The sequence below is a fragment of the Macrobrachium nipponense genome, chromosome 39 (assembly GCF_015104395.2).
Source record: "Macrobrachium nipponense isolate FS-2020 chromosome 39, ASM1510439v2, whole genome shotgun sequence".
In the NCBI taxonomy this organism is placed as follows: Eukaryota; Metazoa; Arthropoda; class Malacostraca; order Decapoda; family Palaemonidae; genus Macrobrachium; species Macrobrachium nipponense.
In genome coordinates, this window is record NC_061099.1 from 50817645 (window position 1) to 50843499 (window position 25855).

A 25855-nucleotide genomic window follows, 5' to 3' on the forward strand; every position below is an offset into this window, starting at 1 on the left:
CTTTAAAACTAGCACAAATTCTCAAATAAATAGATAAACAAACAAGCATTTAACATTTCTAATATAAAAACTTGAACAACGCAGGATATTAGGAATCTAGCTTCAACGAAACATCTCCAAAAATAGGAAACCTGATTAAAAAAAACCATATTAACAAGAAATCCTTTACATAAGCAAAGACCTGTAGTAGAGAGAGTGCGCGAATCGTGTGAGCACGAGTACTACTAACCCGCGCCACAGAAGAGGGAAGGATGAGGAAAAGAATGTTCAGCACAGAATAAACAAGCAAAAGCCACTGCTCTTCTTCTTCTTCTTCCTTCTTCTTCTTCTTCTTCTTCTTCTCCTACTCGGCCGACAGGGCGAATTTTCTCAGGCGACATTTCATTCCCGTGTTGATTCTGTGTCAAAACCAGACGAGAGAAAGAAAGAGCCCTCCTCGCGGGACAAGGCCTCACAAACAGCAAGGTTCAAGAACTACTTTAATTACCGCTGGGAATAAATACAACAAATGGAATACCACAGCTTTTTTTTTCTCATACCTTCACAACTGATCCAAATGACTACGGTGCTTTACAACTAAAATGATCGAGATGGTGAAGAGAAAGGGCGATAACTATGACAAAGGTGGTGATAATTTATCACATACCACAAGAATAATACTGACTGTTTAATGATTTGTACAGTAGTTTCTACTAGGATAAAACATGATGACTATCAGTACAATGTAACAGACATCAGACTGCAAATCTAAGAAAAGCCACTTGCAAATAAACAAATGTTAAATACAAGACTGACAAAATATTTGTCAGAGAATTATATATCTATATACATTTTTATTGGTGTGTGTGTGTGTGTGTGTGGGGCCGCTAGCAATTTGGCATGTCCTTGCTTGCCCTAACCCCTTCTCTCGTATTTCCCCTAGGAAACTGACATCCTATAGCCACCAAATGATTTGTGGATATAAAAAATATATAAAACTTATTTTTCCTTATTAAATAAGATTATTCTCACAAAATAGAATTATCTAAAAAAAGAAGGAGAAAAAAAAAAACAGAAAGCGAATCCAAACTAACGGTATCCGAACGAAGAACAAAGATAAATAGGAAAGCTTAAATAGGACGCTAGGAAGAACGGGTACTGTCTTGAAGAAAAGACTTATTACACGTCACATATATACGAAGCAGCCAAAATACATATTGGCATGATAAAAACCAATGAAAATCATTCTTATCTATTTGGCAGTGCATACATACCATCCTCTCCCTTTAAAAGAATTTCATAAGCACCTTTTACACTGAGAGTTGCAAAAGGAAAGTTCTCAGAAAAACGATATTTTACATACTACTGTACAAGTAGAAACACACACACGATAATATATATATATATATATATATATATATATATATATATATATATATATATATATATATATATATATATATATATATATATATATATATATATATATATATATATATTGAAGGTTCAATGATCTGAACATCGACTGGGGTCGTTGGAAGGTACTGTCGAGTGTTCGAGACAATTATGCACCAATCCATTTGTCACTTATAATTCCTCTTCGGTGATATTCCCGAAGTAGCATGAATTGGATATTAAACAAAAAATTAATATGAAAATGTATGTAATGTATGTATGTATGTACACTTACACACACACACACACACACATATATATATATATATATATATATATATATATATATATATATATATATATATATATATATATGTATATGTATAAACACTGATTATTCATATTCACAAATATTAAGCTACAAATATCGTTCTATAATTCATTCACTAAGACATGGAAATAACTTACAGACATTTATAATTTTTTTCCCCGTTGGATACAAGTTATTCCAAAGAAATAGCGAATTGAGTATCAAACTATATTTGTGATTCAATATTTGTGAATATAATAAAAGACCAAGGACAAACACTTATGTATTTACCTGTTACCGGAGGGAAGTCATGATCAAAGCATCAACTTACCTGTGAAAGAAACAAAAACAGTCGTTAGTAAAGAATTTGCATAAATACATATAGCAACTTGGAGGGAAGTAATTACGTCTGCGTTTTAAATAAAATGGCCTTCATCAGCAACTCTTATGAAAACAAAGAAGTTAAAAAATAAGAAAACCAATACACCAGATTCTTCATTAATACGATACAACATGGAATATATAAGACTTACATAAGTCGATCCCTAAACAAAGATGTGAAATCTACTTATATGCAAGCAAAGACTCCGTTACGAACTACATACACACATGTATACATATATGAACAACCAGAAGTATACATATATGAACCACTAAAAAAGAGATAAAAGGAGATTTCAGGCGAAAATCTATGCACTGCCATCCGAACGAATATGTTTACTCGTCAACAAAATTTATAAACCTCATTTAAAGAAAAATAAATGTGATTAACATTTGTCCATGGGATCATCACGACCGTAGCAAAGTACTGAAAATGACAGTCACCTGACCAATTCCGTGTTGAAAGACGTGAATAGTACACTACAATATTTAGAGACCCTTTTAGACCTCCCGACTCAAAAGGACGCACCGAGTTAACGTCAAATACTACATACACCCCATTCATCAAGCGACCGGTTCTAATGAGACGCATCTGACGATCTAATACAGCCATTACGATATCTACATGGGATGGTGTCGCCCGGAGGTGTTCACCGGCCCGTCAAAATAACGACAGCCATAGAAACGACAATCAGGGGCCCGACGCGCCAAAGATTTGCAATTGAACTGGGTGTGTGTGTGTGTGTGTGTGCGTGTACGTGTGTGTGTGTACACCAAGTAATGTGCTATTGTATGTGCTGATGAAATTCCGTGTTTACATGAGAGGAAGTACACAAGATCGCCACTATCCTCAGTTAAACACAACCAAGTTGGCTGCACTTTCCCATTTATCAAATTATTTACTACGTAGTACTTCAACAATGTAACGTGTCTATTATACTCCGTCTCATACACGCGGGATTCCAAATGCAAACTATTCATTGTCATTTTTGCCATTGTTTGTAGCAACATTTTAAATTCCTTAACTTTGTAGTACTTTTACTGAACGAATTCATTGTTTTCAAGGTTTTCTAAAGCGACAGACATTGATTGTACTACTGCAACACGATTCAAACCTTTTGTTCGATTATTGCTGGAATATTGCTTTGCTGTGCGTATGTCTGCAGCTTCACAGGATCTCTTTACCTTATGGACCAAACTGATCGAAAATGCTGTTACCCTTTTACAAACGTGACTAATTAAGCTTTACCATCTATAGGTTTGATACGCAGAATTTTTTTTTTTCTTTTTACGGTGTACTCAAATACTCAAACTTCTGGTTTTACGTTCATAGCACTTAAGATATTACATTTTATATGCTGCAAAAAATGAGGTTTAAAGCAGTCAAAAGTAAAAACATACATCGAGGGATGCCAAATACTCAAACAAATAATCACAGTAATAACAGAGTACACGAAATGCATTATATAATTGCATACATTTGCAATGATGCTCGGCATCGCCCAGTAAATAAAAATTCACAACAAACAAACAAACAAACAAACCTGAACACAACCAAGCCAAGTGCATTGAATTTTTTTTTAAACAAACGCATTTTCCCCTTCACATAATTTCCCCTCTGTCCCACCCATTTCCCCTGTTAACAAAAACAAATTAAAAACAAAATCTTCCCTCATTACGACCCCTTTTCAACGTAATTATTCACAAAGCCACTAATACCTTTAAATGCAAGCCTATATCGATCGCTCAATTGAATGCATCATCCCAACGTTTCTCCCTACCCATCTATTTTTAGTTTCCATTCATTCAACAAGCGCGCCGAAGGCAATCCCAAACAACAAAATTCCATCCCCAGATAGGCCTAAAAAAACGCGCCTACGATTTAAATTTGATTCGACTTGAATTATTCTTCTCCCCCCGTCTCTCTCTCTCTCTCTCTCTCTCTCTCTCTCTCTCTCTCTCTCTCTCTCTCTCTCTCTCTCCTTTCAGATAGTATAGGCCTTTACACGCTTTCACAAATCCTTCTCGCCAGTGAGTTATAGAGCTTGGCACGAGCCATCTATTGGTAGTAAAATACCTTTGGAATTTCATGGTTTGTTTATGTATGGGTGAAATAGACAGATAGGGAGACATAGAAAGGCATAGATGTGGACCCGTAGGATGACGGAAAAAAAAGGCTAAGTAAATTTGCATACACTTCTCTGGCCCCCACCACCTCTCTCTCTCCTTTCTCTCTCTCTCTCTCTCTCTCTCTCTCTCTCTCTCTCTCTCTCCTTATATGAATAAATAAATATATACAGTATCTATACGTATGTATATACATATATATATATATATATATATATATATATATATATATATATATATTCATGTGTATATATATATATATATATATATATATATCTATACACACACATATATATATATATATATATATATATATATATATATATATATACATACATATGTATATATATAGGTATATGAATTTTTTCTATCACGTCACCGTGATTCATATACATGCATTAAGCTACAAATGTCCTTTAATATCAATTCGCTCTACCTCAGAATTAACATATTTTCATATATGTGTAATAATCGAATGGGAATTTTTTAGTTGATAATAATTTCGACCTCTCGTGAATTCGAAACACGAACAGAGGAGAATTCAGGACTTGGCCGAGTCGGTAACCTCACTGAAGTCCTGATTCCTCCTCTGTCCACTGGTTCGAATCCAACAGAGGACGAAATTATTATCAACTAAAAAAATTCCGCTTCGGTTAACATATGAAAATATATTAATTCCCAGGTAGAGCGAATTGGATATTAAAGGACATTTATATCTTAATGCATATACAATATATATATATATATATATATATATATATTATATATATATATATCATATATATGTGTGTGTGTGTGTGTGTGTGTGTGTGTGTGTGTGTGTGTAAGGAATTCAAATAAAAAAGGAGGAAGTATGGCGCTGTTGACGTGAACTATTTCAACTATTTCTGTAGGAGGCCGAGCAAGGGGAAATAAAAAATAAAAAATTAAGAAATGTCGAGATTATGCAGAAGTGGTCAAGGATTCGCGTAGGAGATTGGATGGATCGCAGCATTCTGAGGTTTGGCCAAGCGAGAAGAACGACGGGTTGTTTGAAAAGTCTACCATTCAGAAGTGTTCAGAAGGAAGAAGAGAGCAAGAATAGAAATAGGTGGAAAAATATTTTTATATTCTTTCATGTATAGGGCGGAAAGAGGCCTGTGAAAAGGAAAGGACTTGATAACCAGAAAACACAAGTGTGTAAGAGGTGACGGAGTGAGTAAATTATCGACTGTGAGTTTGTAGCACAGTGGGGGTGGGGTTGGGAGGGGGGAATAGTTGCGAATGTCCCGGCGTGTGGGGATGTTCAACGCATTGCTGATGAGCCTTTTATGCAGATAAAACAGCTTATGTTGTGCACATGGGGTTTACTCACGGATTAGCAGTTGAAGTACATTTGTAGCTGTCAAAGCCGTGTTGCCAATTTACTGGTAACAATAACAATAACAATATATATACATATATATATATATATATATATATATATATATATATATATATGTATATATATATGTAAATATATATATATATGCATAAAGATAATATATATATATATATATATATATATATATATATATACATACGCACACACATATATGTGTGTATGTATAGATTAGATATGTAGAGAGAGAGAGAGAGAGAGAGAGGAGAGAGAGAGAGAGAGCTCGACAGGTGCGCAACTAATAGCAGTTACAAACAATTCGCACACCCTCTTTCTATACTACAGGCTGCACTATACAGATCATTAACAGATCAGTGTTTCTTATTATGCTTTATACAACCATTTATGAATAATTGTATAGTTGAACAGTGACCTCTGGATTTAAAATAAATGTTTTATTCTTACTGATCATAAAGTAATTACGTATAATTACTTAATATGACAGCTATTTTACCAATGCAAACATTTAAATTGTATACTTTCTCTCTCTCTCTCTCTCTCTCTCTCTCTCTCTCTCTCTCTCTCTCTCTCTCTCTCGTCAGGAAAGCACACACAGGAGGACATGTCCGTGTATAATGAATATATATACATATTCATATACATAAATACACATTTATATATATATAATATAGATATATGTATAGGTGCGTATTTGTGTGAACCTTTTACCATACTTTTATTGTGACTGTTACACAGATGCAAAGACTAACACAATACCCAATGTTTCAACACTACCACGAATCGAAGTACATCATCACGATCAAACTCCAGGGCAGCACCGTTTAGCAAAGTGAATCGCTGGAAGACATAATATAATTAATATATAGTTAATATAATACTGGACTGCAACTGCATTAGAAACGTAACTCTCACGGAATATAGCGACGTCATTTCTTTCTATAACAATACTCGGGTTACGGCTAACAATAATTATATTATATGACCTGCACACATGTGTACAGGCTACCTATACAATGAATAATGAAAAATTACAATAAAGCTATCACATACACAAACGTGCATACATACACACATATGTGTATGTATATAAGTGAGTGTGTAACTGAATCACGAAAATATAGAACGTGAGGACTATATAAAGAAAGAAAAATGCCACGAAGGAAAAAGAAACAAAGGAATGGTTAAAAAATGTATATCTTACTTTAACCAGACCAATGAGCTGATTAACAGCAGCTCTCCTAGGCTGGCCCCAAGGATTAGATATTTTTACGTGGCTAGGAACTAATTGGTTACCTAGCAACGGGACCTACAGCTTATTGTGGGATCTGAAACACATTAGATCGAGAATTGAATTTCTTATCACCAGACATAAATTCCCTTGATTCCACGTTGGCAGAGTGGAGAATCGAACTTCGGACTACCGAGTCGGTAGGCGAACACGTAACCCACTCGTCCAGCGAGGAACTGCAACAACGGATTGGCGCTGGGCTTCCAACTTCCTGTCCTTTACATAGCAGTAAGTCCAAAGGCCTTCTTTATCTTTCCTTCGTGTGTGTGTGTGTGTGTGTGTGTGTACCACAGAATACAGCTGTATCTTGTTGCAGCTTGCTAATTATGTGCTACACAAAGAGATCATAAACTATGAATCAATGTCCCAACTTCACAGTGATACGCATTATGTTTTAAAATTACAATCTTGAAAAAGAACCTTGCTTATTTCTAGTCACTGGTCGACTCACATATGCCGTATCTATGTTAATCGTATAATAAAATCATATTCATAAAATGTGAATTCAGCAATTATCATCTACCTTAAAATAGCGTGATCAGGTCAAAAGCTGATCTCTGTTTCACTATATATAATATATATATATATATATATATATATATATATATATATATATATATATAATATATGTATATACACACACACACAATATATATCATATATATATAATATATATATATACCATATATAATAATATTATAAAAATATATACATATGTGTGTGAGATAGGTAAGAAATATCTTAATTGATGTATAACGAATAAAAAATGCATTAAAATACATGTTATCGGAGCCACATATAAATGTTCTTACTCCTGGTAAAACAAAAAATTTCATAACGCAATAAACACATAAAACAATAACTATATTCTATAAAGAGACTGAAGAATCTGAGTATAGAATCCTGTATCATGGTTAGTCACTAAAAAACAAGCAAAATAAAAAGACTATTGCAAATGAAGTTAAAAGATATGAGTTCCTTCATAATTTTTCTAAACCATAAAAACATTTATGACTAGGGGTGTCTTTAATTATTACACAAGAATAACACCAAGAACACTATCCACTGGAACACTAATTTTCAGACGCACAACCGTTTCCAAAGTCCTGGGCAACAACAATAAAATTACTTTGCTCGTCACTTAAAAAAAACGACCACGGAAAATAATCATGAACTAAACAGACATGCTAATCACATCACATTTTTCTCGTCTTCTTGCTCAATTCCAGAGTTAACAGCAAAGCTCCACTCGAGCATCTGTTGACGAATGGGCACACACTCATCTCAAACACCATTAACCTTTCAAATGATGACATTCCGGGGAGAGAGAAAAAGGGGAGCTAGCCGCGAGGGAGTGTCTCTCTGTGGCCACCCCCGAACGTGCACCCGGGAAGAAGTCTACCGCCCCTCTTCTGAAGGTTTCCCCTCGCTCCTTCTTTTCTCTCATTCTCGTGCCCTGTCTCTCTCTCTCTCTCTCTCTCCCTCCTCTATCACCCCCTTCCCTCTCTTCCTCCCACACCCCCACTCTCTCTCTTTCTCTCACACACTGTGTCATCCTCTAGCTCTCCGACATCGCGATCAAAAGATATTAATTGGCATAATCACGCGCTCTTGTTTAACAGCCAATCATATCACGTCTCTAATCAGTCCAACATCCGACTCTCTCTCTCTCTCTCTCTCTCTCTCTCTCTCTCTCTCTCTCAGACACACAACTGGAGAGATGCTAACACCACAGGATAAAATTTTCTCTCTTGAAATCAATGATCATATAAACAGATCCATAAAAACTCTTAAAAATGACTTTTACATTCTACTTAAATAATAAAATGGAACAGACGAGGTTACGCATACAATAGTGAGGAATATATTCGCTCGAATTTAAGCGCACAAACAAATAGCAAACAGCCACAGAGCGGGAAGACCAGAGGAGGGGCTAACGAGCAAATAATGATAGCAGGGCAAGTAGTAACCGGAAGAGAGACGAGACACTCGAGGAGGAGGAGGAGAGTAGGAGAGGAAGGAAAGAAGAAGGGAAGCCGCGACCCTAAACTTCAAGAGGAGAAAAGCCGACGCCGACCTCCTAGACAAGGGATGTCCTTGGGGTGGATGGGGGAGGAGGAGGGGAGGAGGAGGAGGAGGCGGAGGAGGGAGGAGGGAGGAGGGAGGAGGAGAGGAGGAGGAGGAGGAAGATGCTCTTCAGATGCCACTGTTCAAAAGGAGACCTAAGGAAAAGCTAAAGGAACGGGATGAGCGAATGACTGAAAATATTAGGTTTATATGTGAGAGACGGTAAAAAAAAAAAAAAAGGGGGGGGGGCTGAATAGAAAAATAATTACTGGTAGTAATTCGGGACGGACTAGGACCAACAATGAATGGAAATGGCAAGAGAAAAAGTCTAAATAGGATAAGCAATGGGTAGAGAACAGGAAAAACCTGTAATTTGATATACACGAAAGAATATAAAAAATATAAAATGGGTTGAAATTGAAAAAGCAAGTAATAAATAATACGTGAAAATAACAGTAAAAAAAAGTTGATAAATAAGAGATAAAACATCAAATAAATATGTGAAAATAACACGTAATAAAAGTTGATGAAGTAAGATAAAACAAACACAAAATAGTATACGAAAAAGAAAACTACAGATAGAAAACCTGTGGGGGAAAAAATTCAACACGACCAAAAAGGCAACAATGAATTCTACCAAAAAACAAATCGAAGAAAAAACCGGAAATGAACAAAAGCAGCAGAGTGGGTTAGGTAGTAGGAAGTGAGGGAGGGAGGGAGGGAGAGGGTCGAACGTGGCAGGATTACAAAGTTTCATTTCTCTACACATTAGCGGAAAGAGGGGAAGATGTTATCAAGCCAAAGGCACGAACCACACACGAATACACACCCTGGGCACCATACCGTGCCCCGTGCCCTTCTTGTAACACATGAGATTGATAACCCATGCGTCCCTGAATACGACAGAGCATATAAAAATGGTACCTGGTAGGGATGTAGTGCCATCAGTGCACCTCACGCAGTGCACTGTGGGCATTAATTAAGGATCTTCGTAGGGTCCCTTCAGCCCCTAGGTGCAACTCCTTTAACTCCTTTTACTATACCTCCGTTCATATTCCCTTTCTTCTACCCTCTCCTAACAATTGTTTCAGAGAGCAACTGCGAGGAATCCCTCCTGTTACATCTTTACAACCTCCTTTACTCTCAATTTTCCTTTCAGCGTTGAGTGAACTCCTAGGTCCCAGTCCTTGGCCTCTGGCCTACATCTTATATTCCATTTCTAATATAAAAATGGCGGAATCGCGTCGTCAAATTTTTCACTGCCTTAACAACAAGCACCAATATTCGCCATCAGATGACGAAACCAGGTGTTGACTTAATCACAGCGTGGTTCTCATATTCGAGCCATTGAAGAATGAAATAATAGCTATTGTCAGAAATGCATTCCAGTGTCATACATAGTGATGATATATTTTTCATGAAACTTAAAGCGAATACTTAAATAGTGTTACGGCATACATAGCAATGAACGCCTTCATATCCTACAAAATGTGAGCGATAGCCAATTCGTCATCACTGAAAGGGCTTTAAATGATATATTACTTTTTCATTAATACTGTATAAAAAGACGACAAATGCCAGCGATATACGAAATAAAATTATGTAGGCTTAACGTTAAATTCCAAAACAAACACAAGCACACGATAAAAAGTGAAAATGATCAACAAAAGAACAAAGCAAAAAAGCAATCAACATGAGATACGACTTCATTCCAGAGAACATAAATTCTCTCTCAAAAGGGACATTTCCACTAAATAAAAGTCGGAAACCCAATAACTTCTTCCTCTGAGCGTATCACTTATTGTTGAGATAGGGTGATGGGGAGCTTTTGCCCCATACAAACATACAGCTCTCTTTCCCCCTTTCCAGTTAGCGTGTAAACATCCTACCGGACTCGCCGACTACTACTACTGCTGTGTCTCTGTAGTGTAGAGGGAGCAGACATGGGTTAGATGGATGGGTTGTTATGGACGGGGGAAGGGTAACGAATGTAGGGAATGAAGGAGGTGTAGTGGGTATTCAGTCTAAAGGTAGTGGCGGGACAAAGCATTCGTAAGACGATTTCGGACGATGCTAAACTGAAATAAAATCTCATTAGAAAGGGTGTATACGAGACATTCCACAGACATGGACTGGGCTAGATTCGAGAGGGTAGATTCCTGGGAAGTTCAGAATATTTATAATAGAATTTTAATTACTCTAAGTAAGCAAGGCTCTAATGATGAAAAGATAAAAATGAGAAGTAAAACAAAAATATTATGCACGGAATTATAAGTTATTCTTCCTTTGAACTAATCGCATTCATCAACATCGGTGTACCCAAACAGACTATTGCGAGAAACAAACAGTAATCCATTACTGTACTCCAAAAAAGCTTAATGTTCCTGATATCAATAGATGAGCTGAGCAAGCAAACAATGGTATTAAGGACAGTAAAAAAAAAAAAAAAAAAAAAAAAAGTAAAAATGACATTAGATTCAAAACCTGTTTTGGGGAAAACCCTCTTTTTCATTCGAGTTACCCTCCCGAGAGACAGAGAGAGATTGAGGGTACATGAGTATATATCGTGCATGAATGTAAACGTCTACATAAAATAGAGAAATATATAACAACAACAACAAAATTTATATAAAAGAGCGTAAAAGTGGGGAAGATGAGGGTTGAACAAGATGGCTCGTAATTAAAGTCCCAAGGCGAGAGAATGAATGAGCACATGTGTTCAAACAAAAAGTCCCAACAAGAGAAGTGCAAACGCTTCATCAGGGACCCCGAAGAATAAGAAGGTAAATAGGACTTGCAAAGAGGCTGGGGGGGGGGGGAGAGAGAGAGAGAGAGAGAGAGAGAGAGAGAGAGAAGGGTGTCAGGTGACACATTATGCGTTCGTCATCCTATGCTCATATCCTTCCATCTTTACGTCCACCGAAGGGGAAACTCATATAACTGCCACGATCTTTTCTCTCTCTCTCTTTCTCTCTCTCTTTTTCTTTGAGTTCTGGACACACACTTTCCCACTTTCCGGGAAGGGGATATGAAATAATACCGTGGAACTTGCGAAGTAATGAATTGCTTCCACTTTCATGAATGGAAAGCTTGCAAGAGTTGAAGGTTATGAGAATGATAAAAATGCATAACGCGTGAATCTTAACTGCTTGAATTTCCGTCCGATAACAAACAAAGTAAACAACAAACGAACAAACATCGGTATGTTTATACTATAGGTATATATAAATATATATATATATATATGTATATATATATATATATATATATATATATGCAACAAGATTCCTAAAAGGTAATTGTTCACTGTACTATAAGCAATTTAATTGAAAATATGTACATTTTCAGCAAATATACGTTAAACTTGCAACGATACAAGAAATAGGGCATAAAAATTTACTCAGCAACGAATCAGAAACGGTAGGAAGGAAGAAGTGTTCGACTTTTCCAGTACACCTTCCATCCTTGGACACCTGCTCCTCCCCCCGGTATTGGAAACCAACAAATCATAAGCACACGATGCAGTCTGGACACTTGTAGTAACATGTGGCTAGATACCAAACTGTCTCCGTGGTGGTGTACGGTTCACTGAAACTATAAATGGAAGCATTAACGTGTTGAAATTGCATGCGTTTACAAATATTGTACACCTTTATAACGACATGGAAATAGTCATATGGATTAAGATCGTTTATGCATTTAGTAATTGCTAGATTTGCTGAAAACATTTATTCATGGCTCAACAGCCATAAATAAGTCAAATTACACATTCTTAAAAAAAAAAAAAACTGAATTTCGGCTTATTCTATCATATGACAGTTAGTAGAAAATTATATGATAGAAGGCATTTAAAGAAAAAATAACTGGTTTTGATATTACGATATATGAAGGCTCTTGCCGAGATTAACTTGAAGCTTTTAATAAATTTCCATAAAAATTCACAAAAGGGTAGACACTGTAGTAAGAGGAAAAAAACGTGGATGGGTTTTGCGGGCAGAATATATCCACTTACATAAAAAGATTTTTATCAACGAGAGAGAGAGAGAGAGAGAGAGAGAGAGAGAGAGAGAGAGAGAGAGAGAGAGAGATACTCCACCCCTATGAAGTGGAAGCCCTCCATACGTATATTCGCATTTCATTTGCAACAGCTATGAAAAAAAAAAAGATGTTAGTCTGATTCCAGAACTGGATACAAGATGTTAGACCGAATTAAAGTCGTAGAAATGACCACTGGCATCGCATTTCGTCTCATCCGGAAGGATATCCAAGAAGTTCTCTAATTTGCTCTTAAATGTGTGTTAGTGCTGCTTATCAATGGCTGGAATGCAACTAAGGAGACAATATATAGTTTAGAAACAATGAATACGAATGGCAGGACACAAACAATCTCTGACGAATGATTTATTATATAGCGAATGTTGGGGTAAAAGTAATCTAAAACTGGTTCCAGGAATGCAATAAACTTGAAGAGCGAAGATTTCTGGTTGTCATGGGTGTGCCGGTAAACAAGGCACCCTTGATATTCTAAATGTACAATAATAAATCTAGAGGGTTCGTGCCTATGCTGGACGCTAATAGATTTCAGCGTTTTACAGTTTAGCAAGAAATGGAAGGTCATTCGCGTGCCTAGCTTTTTTGTAAAGTTATATAGCCCCTCTGAAGTCGTTCCATTTGGCTGTGGTTAGTTAAGCTGGGAAGATCGTACTGTTGAGCTATAGTTCATACTTGGTCAAATCAATATCACTTATATAGTGAACATGGCACTGATATATCTTTGTAAATGTCATCAGTATACGATCATTCACTATCGTTCTGTCAACATGAGTAGAAAAGGTTACGCTTCCAGAAAGGATGACTCAAAGATCTTTGACTTTTGGCTTGAACGTACTGACATTTCCGCCTGGATTAAGACGGAGCGAAATTTCGTGATAACTAACGTCAGCGTAGGTGAAGAAATTGGTCCCCATTAATGACCGCCTTATTTCTCTCACCCAAAGAATTAACTATACATTTTACAGCTCATTTCGTAACTGCGTGCGGTTTTTTCGGGTATGCAAATTAAGGTCGACACCCAACAATCGTCGATGAATTATGATATAAAGAGCTCTGTGGCTGCTAACAAGTTCTCTTATCCCGGTGATAAAGAGAACAAGACAGAGGACTGTTTCTTGTGGAGCAACTGATATGAGTGGAGCAGGTTTGGATCAGTGCTCAATTAGCTGAGACGCAGCAGCGCTCCATTCTGGGAGAAAATTGTTAGCCAGACTTCTAAGAGTTTCTCTCGGAGATGATCGCATAATATAAAGTGATCAATTCTATATGAAAAACCTTAACGCAGTCAGAGAAGATCATGTCGACTTCGCTGCTCGATTCCAAACGGAGAGAGAGAGAGAGAGAGAGAGAGAGAGAGAGAGAGAGAGAGAGAGAGAGAGAGAGAGAGATCCAATTCACTTCCCGTATACTTGAAACACAGCAACGTAAAAATTAGCAAATCATCGTTTCCTACTACCAATGCATGCACCATGCACTATATCATACATAAGATACTGAATGACTTTAAGATAAGAAAAAAAAAACCTTCATGAATCATACACCATACAATCAGTTTCTTATACTGATATTTACAGTTAGTCTTTATATTGAGTACTGATTCATCTTCTCATTCAGTCACATTCATTTTATTATACTTGGGCCTTTTATTCAGTGAAAGTTTTTTTTATATTAATGGACTTGAGGCGCTGACCCATATTTTTTACAAATTTTGAAAATATACACCGCCATAATTAACTGATGTTACAGAATAAGAAACTTAAACAACATGGAATTATGGCACTATGTTAGTGACCTTGCACAGGGGGAATACACTACTAAAATTCAAAACACCCGGCCACCTCCAATACCCTATCAGCTAAAACCAAATAAAAATGTTAGCTTGAACGAACGAACAACTCAACAATTCTCCATACAAACACACAACCGTGTAATTGAAAAATGCATATATCTAACTTTCTTTCACTACCGCAACGAAATGATGACAGCAAAAAATGTCATTGAAACCTGAGATGCAGAAGGCGGGAAGGGAGGCAGAAAGGGTGAGGGGAGGAGGGGGAGGAGGGGGCCACTGGGAGGTGATTGGAGATCTCTCTCCCCTTAGGTTAAGCACCCTATTATAAGGGATAAGAGAAAAGGGAGGAACAGAGGGGAGTGAATTTGAAAGACAGGAGGGGACATGAAAAACAGGTGAATAACAGGTGTGGCAAGACTACAAAGTGATCGCGGGTGAGCAATATGAAGATGATTAGACAGGTATGAAGGGCAAGGCTTAATCTAAAAACGAACTGACGCAATTAAAAAAAAATGAAAAGTCATCAGAAAACCCATTCAATAGTTTACGCAATTCAAATTAATAGTAATTTCATTTTATCAGATTAACGTAGTGAATAAAGATAAACGACAGTGCGTACTAAGAAAATAAAATAAGCTTCACTGCTCTCTTCCTTAACGACAAAATCAAAACATATCCAAACAAACAAAAATCGTCAACCGAAGCAGAACGGAAGAGCGAATACAGAATCACTGGCCCCAGCGGAAGAGTGAATTTCGACCACTTGAGACCAATAAATCAATGAGTTTTATGGATCAATAGAGCTTATCATCGGCCCTTCCACGTGCAATGACATAAATATCTTGAAACTACCGTCAGAGAACGCCAGTACTAAATGCATTCATGGTATTTATAAACTATAATATATATATATATATATATATATATATTATAATATATATATATATATATATATATATATATTCCGTTGTATTCCACATACGAAAATGAAAACTCCAAGAAGAGGTCAATTGGAGGACAAAACTGTTGGGCATTTTCTGAGACGTGCCTTTTTCATTTTCCTACGTGAAAGACGAATTACTATAATCTTCGTGCCTAATTACATATATATATATATATAATGTAATATTAATATATGATATATATCGATGTATATATATATATATATATATATATTATATGTATATATATATAGATTTATATTTATATATTATATTATATGTTATATATGTAATCTTCATATATATGTATAATTCTCTCTGTCTCTCTCTCTCTTCTATCTCTCTTCTCTATATGTATATTAAAGAGAGATAGAGAAGGTAGGGAGAGAGCGGGAGCCGCCGCTGCTTCTCAACGTACTTTGAGCAAGTTATAAGTTAAAAGTTCAAAATTTGACATAATTAGGGAAAAGTAGCCTGACCTGGACCGTGTGGAAATGACAGATGGGAAATTCAAGAAAAGTCTGGAAAGGAAAATGATGGAAACCGAATACATCCCATATCAAATGTCCTCTTTGGGTTCCCTCAATACAGAGCTTCTCTCTCTCTCTCTCTCTCTCTCTCTCTCTCTCTCTCTCTCTCTCTCTCATAATGGTGGATACTGAACAAATATTACAGTTCATCAAATTGACTATGTGTGATATTAACTAAAGACAGGCATAACTACCTATAATGTCATTGGAACATTTGTAATATAGCTACACTTCAGTTACATTTACTTTGTGTCCCATGTGAATTCTTTTGGTATACCCTAATTACCATATACGTGTAAACAAATATTATTTTGTTTACTATATAATCCCTCAATTGTTTCTTGACGCCAATGTGCGCAATAAACTGATTAAAACAAAAATCTCTCATAAAGTTCCCTTTCTAATATTTGCGGAAATGAGACACATCTTGGGTTTCCTCCGCTAAGAAAAAGGAAAAACATTAATATCTTCTGGATGGTTTCACATCTAAAGGAGAGAGCAAGGGCAACCTCTTGGAGATGCTACCATTTTTATTGCGGTAATATAGTTCGATGAACTGTAATAAAAAGTGATCACTCACGCCTGTTTTATCTCTCCCCTCTCACTCACCACCTTAGGTGCAACACACACACACCAGTCAACAAAAAACAGATGTTCTCATATAATATACTGCTGCTGCCTAGGTCATCAGAGGCATGATGAATTTTTACTGGAAGCGCACACTTCGAACTCCCTGCTCGCTCGGTTCGGAGTTCGAAAACTCTCTCTCTCTCTCTCTCTCTCTCTCTCTCTCTCTCTCTCTCTCTCTCTCTCTCTCTCCCACCAGTCGTTTCCGCTTTTACTGAAAAAAAGTTCCGTAATGCTTTATTTACATTTTTGATTTGCCCAGGGATTATGCGGGCTGGAACATCGCCTACCCTTGGGGGATGGAGTTCGGTAGGTTTTTGTGCTTGTGCTCGAGCACGTGAATTGTTTTTCTCTTTTTTATGGTAGTGTTTAGCGTGCTTACATGACATAGTAAATAGTGAAGGAGAAACTAAACTGGTCACTATCTATCTGTGTACCATAATATATGTATGTATGTATGTATATATATATATATATATTTATATATAGTATATATATATATATATATATATATATATATATATATATATATATATATATAATATATATATAGTCACACGCTCTTCTTTAGAGAGAGAAGAGAGAGAGAGAGAGAGAGAGAGAGAGAGAGAGAGAGAGAGAGAGAGGAGCAGTACAGGGCAGAGATGTGAAGTGTTTCTTCAAATATTCTAAATAAAGAATATTTCAAGTAAAATTACCCTAGAAAATTATTTGCAATTCATAAAATACATAAAAGGTGTGCACAGATTTATAAATGTATATTTCGTATATACAAACATCGTCTAAAAGCATTTCTATTTATTTTTAACTGATCTCCCGAACGCACTGTCTACCAACTGCTTATAGTAATATATATACCATCTGTCCTGGCGAGTAACAAGGCTTACTACAAACAAGACTCTTGTTTACCTTATGACATGTAGGAAATTCAGTCAGTTTCGCTCTTCGCTTATGTTTGTATGGTGTTTTTACGTTGCATGGAACCAGTGGTTATTCAGCAACGGCTTTACGTGACTTCCGAACCACGTCGAGAGTGAACTTCTATCACCAGAAGTACACATCTCTCACTCTTCAATGGAATGGCCGAGAATCGAACCCGCAACCACCGAGGTGAGAAGCAAACACCAAACCAACCACGCCACTGAGGCGCTTATGGAAGTGGTCAGGATCCACAGACTATATTACCTTTCATGAGGTCCCCCTTTATGAAATAACAATTTTTATACTCTACAATTCTGTAAAGACCTTTTAACTCTTATTATAATAATCTCTATTAGAAATGACTGATATGCAGACCTTGTCTATCTTAGCACAACGCTTTTGAATCTTGATGAATGGTCTGATGTCCGTAGAAGGAATTCTTATTCAACTACAAGAATAATTCCTTTCTTGTATTCACAAGCCTTATACTTTAAACGTCAATTTGTATTCACAGACCTCTTACTATAAACATTTACTATACACTTAGAGAGAGAGAGAGAGAGGAGAGAGAGAGAGAGAGAGAGAGCACTTTTGCAAAAACGCGTAGTATTTACATACGTGAACACGTCATGAATTCAGTTTCTGACGTCACCTAGTTATATCACACATTTTTTTTTACTAGACTATGCTCCCAAGCATACATTTTGCATGCGTTTGCATATTTTGAAACTTAACGGATCAATTCAAATCCAGTGTCCTTTTACAGGATTCCATACCTTTATATCCGTGTATTATATATATATATTATATATATATATATATATATATTTATATATATATATATATATGTGTGTGTGTGTGCTGTGTGTTGTGTGTGAATTTTTTTGTGGTTTTTTCACATGCACGGTCAGATTTGTTATTGTTACAAACATTAAGTTGCAAATGTTGTTGACATGTATATATATATATATATATATATATATATATATATCACACACACATATATATACACACACACAGACACACACACACACACACACACACACACACACATATATATATGTATATATATAATATCTATATATATCTAATAAAAAGGAGCCCATAAAAAAACACCAAAATAGAGAAAAAGTACTATATTTCAGAGACTGCTGTCTCCCTCTTCAGGTAGATGAATGAGAAAAGTTCACAGAAAAGGTGGTATTTATACCAAGAGGTCCATCCACAAACAAGCCATTTTAAGTCACCACGCTGATAATCTTCCTCTAATCTTCTTAAGGGTTGGTTGAATGAAGACGTTGTCGATCGTGTCCGAAATCCATCCTCCTTTTGAGATGTTCATTACCTGCCTCTCTTTTATTAAGGCCGATTCCATCATTTGACTCTTGTACCGCAGTTGGCTTGCTATAAATTACACGTGACAAATTCCAGTTTATTCTATGGTTATGTTCATTTGATATGGTTGAAAATAGCCGAGTTCTTGTTGTCCTATACCTAACTGACCGTTTGTGTTGTATTAATCTCTGGGGAAGGGATTTACCTGTAAATCCGATGTAAGATTGGTCACAGTCCTGGCATGGGATTTCGTATACCCCAGAGTCCTTTGGAGATGTCTTTTGTTGGACGTTAATCAGGGAGTTTGGCTAAGGTGTTTGGGTAAGTAAATACAAAAGGGTTCGATTTTCCGAGGGGTTGTTATTCTCTTAATCGTGTCAGGTGGGGAATTATTATTTTATTGTTGGGTGTATCTCTGGTCTTGTCTTTAGGGGGTCGGTAGAAAATTACGTTAGCTTTGTGAATTGCTTTCTCAATTATATGGTCAGGATATTTTAAAGACGAAAGTTGCTTGCGAATTAGTTCAAATTCAGGACGTTCTTCAATTTTTAAGGGTAAAATTATCCCCCTATTCAGATCATTTCCCATTGGCGCTTGACAAAATAATAAAGCTAGATTGAATTATGTGCATCTAATAACGTATTTTCATTCGGGGAATCATTCTACAAGCAAAAATTCGGGTGTAGTATGGGGTAGTCCTTTAAGTCCTGTTCTAGCCAATCTGTACATGGAATACTTTGAAACTACAGTAATAAATGCAATAAAACCCAAAAACATGCTGTGGATGAGATACGTGGATGATATCCTAACATTTTGGGATAATAGGTGGGGCAATTTCAATGAATTCCTCTCGAAATTAAACACATTAGTGCCCAGCATCAAATTTAAAGTTGAATGGGAAACAGACAACAAAATTCCTTTTCTTGATGTTTTAATAATCAGAGATACGACAGAATACAAATTTACCATATACAGAAAACCAACGTTCTCACTTTCATACATTCACTACTTTAGCTATCATGACATTTCTATCAAAATAGGTGTAGCTAGTAACTTGTTCTTAAGAGCCTTACGAATTTGTTCCCCAGAATTCCTGGAAAAGAATTTGAACTAATTCGCAAGCAACTTTCGTCTTTTTAAAAATATCCTGACCAATAATAATTGAGAAAGCAATTCACTAAAGCTAACGTAATTTTCTACCGACCCCCTAAAGACAAGACCAGAGATACACCCAACAATAAAAAAAAATAATAATTCCCCACCTGGACACGATTAAGAGAATAACCAACCCCCTCGGAAAATCGAACCCTTTTGTATTTACTTACCCAAACACCTTAGCCAAATCCCTGATTAACGTCCAACAAAAGACATCTCCAAAGGACTCTGGGGTATACGAAATCCCATGCCAGGACTGTGACCAATCTTACATCGGATTTACAGGTAAATCCCTTCCCCAGAGATTAATACAACACAAACGGTCAGTTAGGTATGGACAACAGAACTCGGCTATTTTCAACCATATAAATGAACATAACCATAGAATAAACTGGAATTTGTCACGTGTAATTTATAGCAGCAACTGCCGGTACAAGAGTCAAATGATGGAATCGGCCTTAATAAAAGAGAGGCAGGTAATGAACATCTCAAAAGGAGGATGGATTTCGGGACACGATCGGACAACGTCTTCATTCAACCAAACCCTTAAGAAGATTAGAGGAAGATTATCAGCGGGGTGACTTAAAATGGCTTGTTTGTGGATGGACCTCTTGGTATAAATACCACCTTTTCTGTGAACTTTTCTCATTCATCTACCTGAAAGAGGGAGACAGCAGTCTCTGAAATATAGTACTTTTCTCTATTTTGGTGTTTTTTATGGGCTCCTTTTATTAGATGGAACTCTGTTGTTACAGAACATTTATACCAGTCATATATATATATATATATTATATATATATATATATATATATATATATATATATATATATATGTGTGTGTGTGTGTGTGTGCGTGTGTGTGTATGTATTTACCCACATAAAACGCAGCCCAAAACCAAAACACCGGCAAGTGCAACACACATTGCATGTACAACGTGAGTGTTTGTGCAAAGCATCGATCTGAGTCCTGGCGAAGTCCTTATCCCCCTTGCACTCCCATTCTCCTCGGAGTGAAGTGAATGGGACCACATATAAGCCTTCGAGGGGCACCTCGGAGAGACGTCGAGGGGGGAAATAAAGATTTCCGTCACCCTTTCTTTAAACATTCAGTGTTCTCAAGTTGGACGGAAAATATAGTCTGTAGACGCTATGGGGTGCGGTGGAATAAAAAGTGATAGGAGATGGGGGGAAAACAAAAGCTCAGGAGGGACTGAAAGGGATGAGGCTAAAAGGGAGGCCAAAGGGAGGCCAAAAGGAGGCCAAAGGGAGCAGGGAGAGGACAGAAGAGGAGGATGCAAGAAAAAGAATACATAAAAATCCCATCTACAGAGAGAGAGAGTTCCAGATGAAACGAAAGGAATGGAATGGAATGGAATATATAATTTAGGGCAAAGGCCAAGCACTGCTACCTATGAGGTCATTCGGCGGTGAAAGGAAAATTGAGAGTAGAAAGGTTTGAAAGGAAAACCTCGCAGTTGCCCAGTGAAACAATTGTTAGAAGAGGGCGGAAAGTAAGAAGGGAGAAAGAGAATTTGAACGGAGGTACAGTTAAAGAAATGAAAGTGGGTGCAGCTAGGGGCCGAAGGGACGCTGCAAAGATCCCTAAGTAATACCTACAGTTAACCGCATAAAGTGCACTGAGTATTACCCCGTCCCCCAAGGGGGGAAACGAAAGGAGAGAAGAGATGAAGGAAAAATAAATATGAGGGAAGAAAACAAGACATTAAAAGAGACTATGAAATGAGATAATTAAAAAAAATAAATAAATAAAAGGACGAGGGAATTCCTACTAACGGAAGGAGATGGAATTCGGTGGCCCTTCACGAAAGCGCAGGAGCCTATAGATTTTCGGAGGATGTCAAAGAACTTCAAAACAACAACAAAAATTCTTTACGGGGAGAACTTGAAGAAACTCTATAAACAAATGACCGAGGAGGATATTGGAAACACAAAAGGGAGAATAGGAAGCCTCCCAGAATAAAGATTGACGACGACAAGGGCAAACCAACTAAGGATTCTAATTAATGTCTAGGAATGGTAGGAAGGCTCAAGGAAAATGCGAAGCAGTAATTGAAGAGGATCAAAGTTCAAGTGGGGGAAAATTATGTCCTCAGGGGGATGAGAAAGAGAGAGAGAGAGAGAGAGAGAGAGAGAGAGAGAGAGAGAGAGAGAGTCCGACTATATGACCAACTCATATGTACAAGAAAAGCTTTCTAATAGAACCTGAACATGAAAAATAACTATAATAATAATAATAATAATAATAATAATAATAATAATAATAATAATAATAATAATAGTAGTAGTAGTAGTAGAAGAAGCACTGTTCAAACAGCCAAAAAGGGTTTATTATTAAATGGCAAAATTAACATCCATTAAACTAGAAGCGAAAACAATAACAATACCAGTAGTAACAATAAATACAAACTCTTGTACAACAAATAAAACAGGGAAAAAATCTCCCCTTCCTCTTATCACAGCAAAGAAGATCCGATGAAAAAAAAAAAAAAGAATGCATTTCCCCCTGAGGTCAGCAAAAAAGAGTGAGGGAGAGGAGGTCTGATTTTGAAGAGAGAGAGAGAGAGAGAGAGAGAGAGAGAGAGAGAGAGAGAGAGAGAGAGAGAGAGAGAGAGAGAGAGGACTGCGATTAAAATAAAAGTCAGTTAATCAACCGACAATTTTTGTCAATAGAAAAGAGAATGAAAGGCCTGGAAATTCTATATAACTTTTTATATTTCAATCGTGAAATTTCAGGCAGGAAGAGTTATGACAGAGAGAGAGAGAGAGAGAGAGAGAGAGAGAGAGAGAGAGAGAGAGCTGACGAAATCGGCAGCAACAGAACACTGCGACACTCATAACAAATTCACATTTTCGGTGCTCTATCCGGACAATTTACTTGTCATATACTTTCTTCGAAACCTGTGAATAACTAGTTTGTCTATTTCAACTCGGTATAGAGCATCTACCACTGGATAAGAATTCTAAAGCAATCACCTCACACTGGAAGTACTTCTCCTTCCAATAAATACCGATTTCATGTCCACAGAAATACTATAATAGTAGATTCACATCAACCGTGCATTTGATGTCTAGGGCCGTGCCTTACGACACTCCTGATTAGCTGTTGATAAGCCAATCACAGGGCTTTTAATTCTCAGTCTCTCTCTCGAGAGTTCACACGGACGGGATGTGTGTTCCACCTCTCCTGAGGTAACGTTTGAAAGACGTATCCTTCAGGAGAGGAGGAACACATCCAGCCTATGTGAACTCTCGAAAAATTGAGAGTTTCCATCCCTGTGACTGGCTTATCAACAGCCAATCAGGAGCGTCGTAAGGGACAGGCCTAGACACCAAATGCACGGTTGATGTGAATCTACTATATAGCTATACATTTCGGGAAAGGAGGAGCGTCGTGCTCCCCCTATATGATTCACTTAATCAAAACTTCGTCAGAGATAGAACTAAAAACTTCCTATGGGGAGAAGGGGGAGAATGGAGATTAGAAAGAACTTTGAAATTATTTCGTCCGATGTTCACACTTTACTTAACCCAAATAATGAACATCCGCACATCAAAGGGAGCCCCTTGGAGGAGGGGTTGGGGGGGGGGGGGGGGGGGTGGGGGGGGGGGGGAACGAGGGCATTCAATGGACAACCAAATCAAATCTATCCCATTTATGCACTGATAATGCTGCTATTCTATATTTACGTTTTCCTGTGAAGTATAAAGTGCACAAGACATTTGTAAATAAGCAAACATTAAAATGTACAACACATGAGTGAAACCGTCTACATATATTCATAAGTAAGAAGGAACTAAGACCAAATCTGATGATTCGTCACTCTAATCAATATCCACATCACAGTTTATAACAACACTGCAAGTGGTCTGTCAAGGTCTACAGCCTAAATTCGTGTTAGCTTATATGCCATAAGAAATAGAGTGGTGTAACTCTCTCGTACAATACGGCCTTAATCATGAGGTAAGACCTTCCAGGCATTTGGCAAGAGTAATCTAAAATGATCTCAAGCAGGTATATAACAAATTCTTCCCATTACCCACTGCTGAAACAACTGTTTACTAAATTATAACAAGATCAATTTTAACGAGCGAAGGCTGACTTTCATGTTCCTTGGTCGTTCTGTCTGTCAGAATGCCTGCTTGCCTCTCCCTGCTTGCTTGAGAGACTACTCTTATGCATACGAATGTCTGTCTGGCTTCAACTCTTGTCAGAAGCAAGATCCAGATTTCCCCCTTTCTCATTAGGAAAAACGACCCTCGTTGTCAATGGCTACACTAATTGGCAGTGTTAATTATTCATGTGAGATGCCTCCCCTGCACGCAATCTGTTGCAAAGATCATAAAGATTACTCTCCTATTGGATTCACAGGTGACCACAAACCCAATGACTCCAATGGTAACGTTCGGCCCAACACTGTGGAATGACGATTTCTATAAATCTTTCCAATGACTCTTCGCCTCTCAAGCAGGCTAAAATAAAACATGGGAACGTACGCAAATTAAAAGAAAATAAAGAATTTCCTTTCATTCACACATACTTAAACACACTAGAACACACCCACACATAAGACTCACATACACACACACACACACACACACACACACACACACACACACACACACATATATATATATATATATATATATATATATATATATATATATATATTATATAATATATATATATATATTATAATATACATAAAAACTGGGTATGTTGTCGTTTCTAAAAAAAACTTCAATCTATGGAGGAACAGGATAGCCAGAAGACGTGGTAAATTTACAGACATAATTATTTTTATTAAATGAAACAAAGACACAGCCGAGCTTTCGGGAATACATTACTTTTCCCATCGTCAGGGTCACTTATCTATAAAATGATACAAAAAAAAGAAACAATAAGTAAAACAGTATAGTATCAGTCAGTATAGTTTCCTTAATGTTTTCTCTTTTTAATATCATTTTATAGATATAAGTGACCCTGATGATGGGAAAAGTATGTATTCCGAAAGCTCGGCGTTTGCCTTTGTTTTATTTTAAAGAAAATAATCATGTCGGAATATTACCAGGTCTTTTGGCAATCTGTTCCTCCTTATATATATATATATATATATATATATATATATATATATATATATAATATATATATATATATATGTATATATTAATATAATATAATACTCTATATATATACATATAGATATATATATTATAATATATATATATATATATATATATAATAATTCTATTATAGATCTATATATATATACACATATATACATATATATATATATATATATATATATATATATATATATATATATATATATATATTATATATATATACATATATACATATATATACATACTATATAGATATATATATATCTATATATATATATATATATATATATATATATATATAATCTACACATTTCGTGTGGAGTGGAAATAACTTTCTGAAGCACCATCGGGTACAGTGGTACTGATGTTCCAACTTCTTTTTTTTTATGACTTGCTTAATTCACTTGGTAGCGCCCTTGAATTTCGATA

The 25855-nt window shown here is 36.5% G+C and overlaps 1 protein-coding gene across 4 annotated transcripts in view; it reads right to left on the bottom strand.

Moving 5' to 3' along the window:
- Positions 1-25855, bottom strand: part of LOC135210339 (pleckstrin homology domain-containing family G member 3-like) — a 611354-nt gene that overhangs the window by 453341 nt on the left and 132158 nt on the right. Inside the window, exons 1-2 of one of the 4 annotated variants that reach the window (XM_064243233.1) lie at positions 8161-8265; positions 1976-2015 (exon numbers count right to left, since the gene is read on the bottom strand). The exons of 1 other annotated variant lie outside the window; for it this stretch is intronic. Coding sequence is in view for 1 of the 3 variants with exons in the window: in XM_064243230.1 (XP_064099300.1) it covers positions 8161-8308 (148 nt within the window). In the remaining 2 variants the exon portion in view is untranslated. Of the gene's footprint in view, positions 1-1975; positions 2016-8061; positions 8085-8160; positions 8324-25855 lie in introns of those variants that run through there. 2 more of the 4 variants (XM_064243230.1, XM_064243234.1) reach the window with 2 other exon arrangements.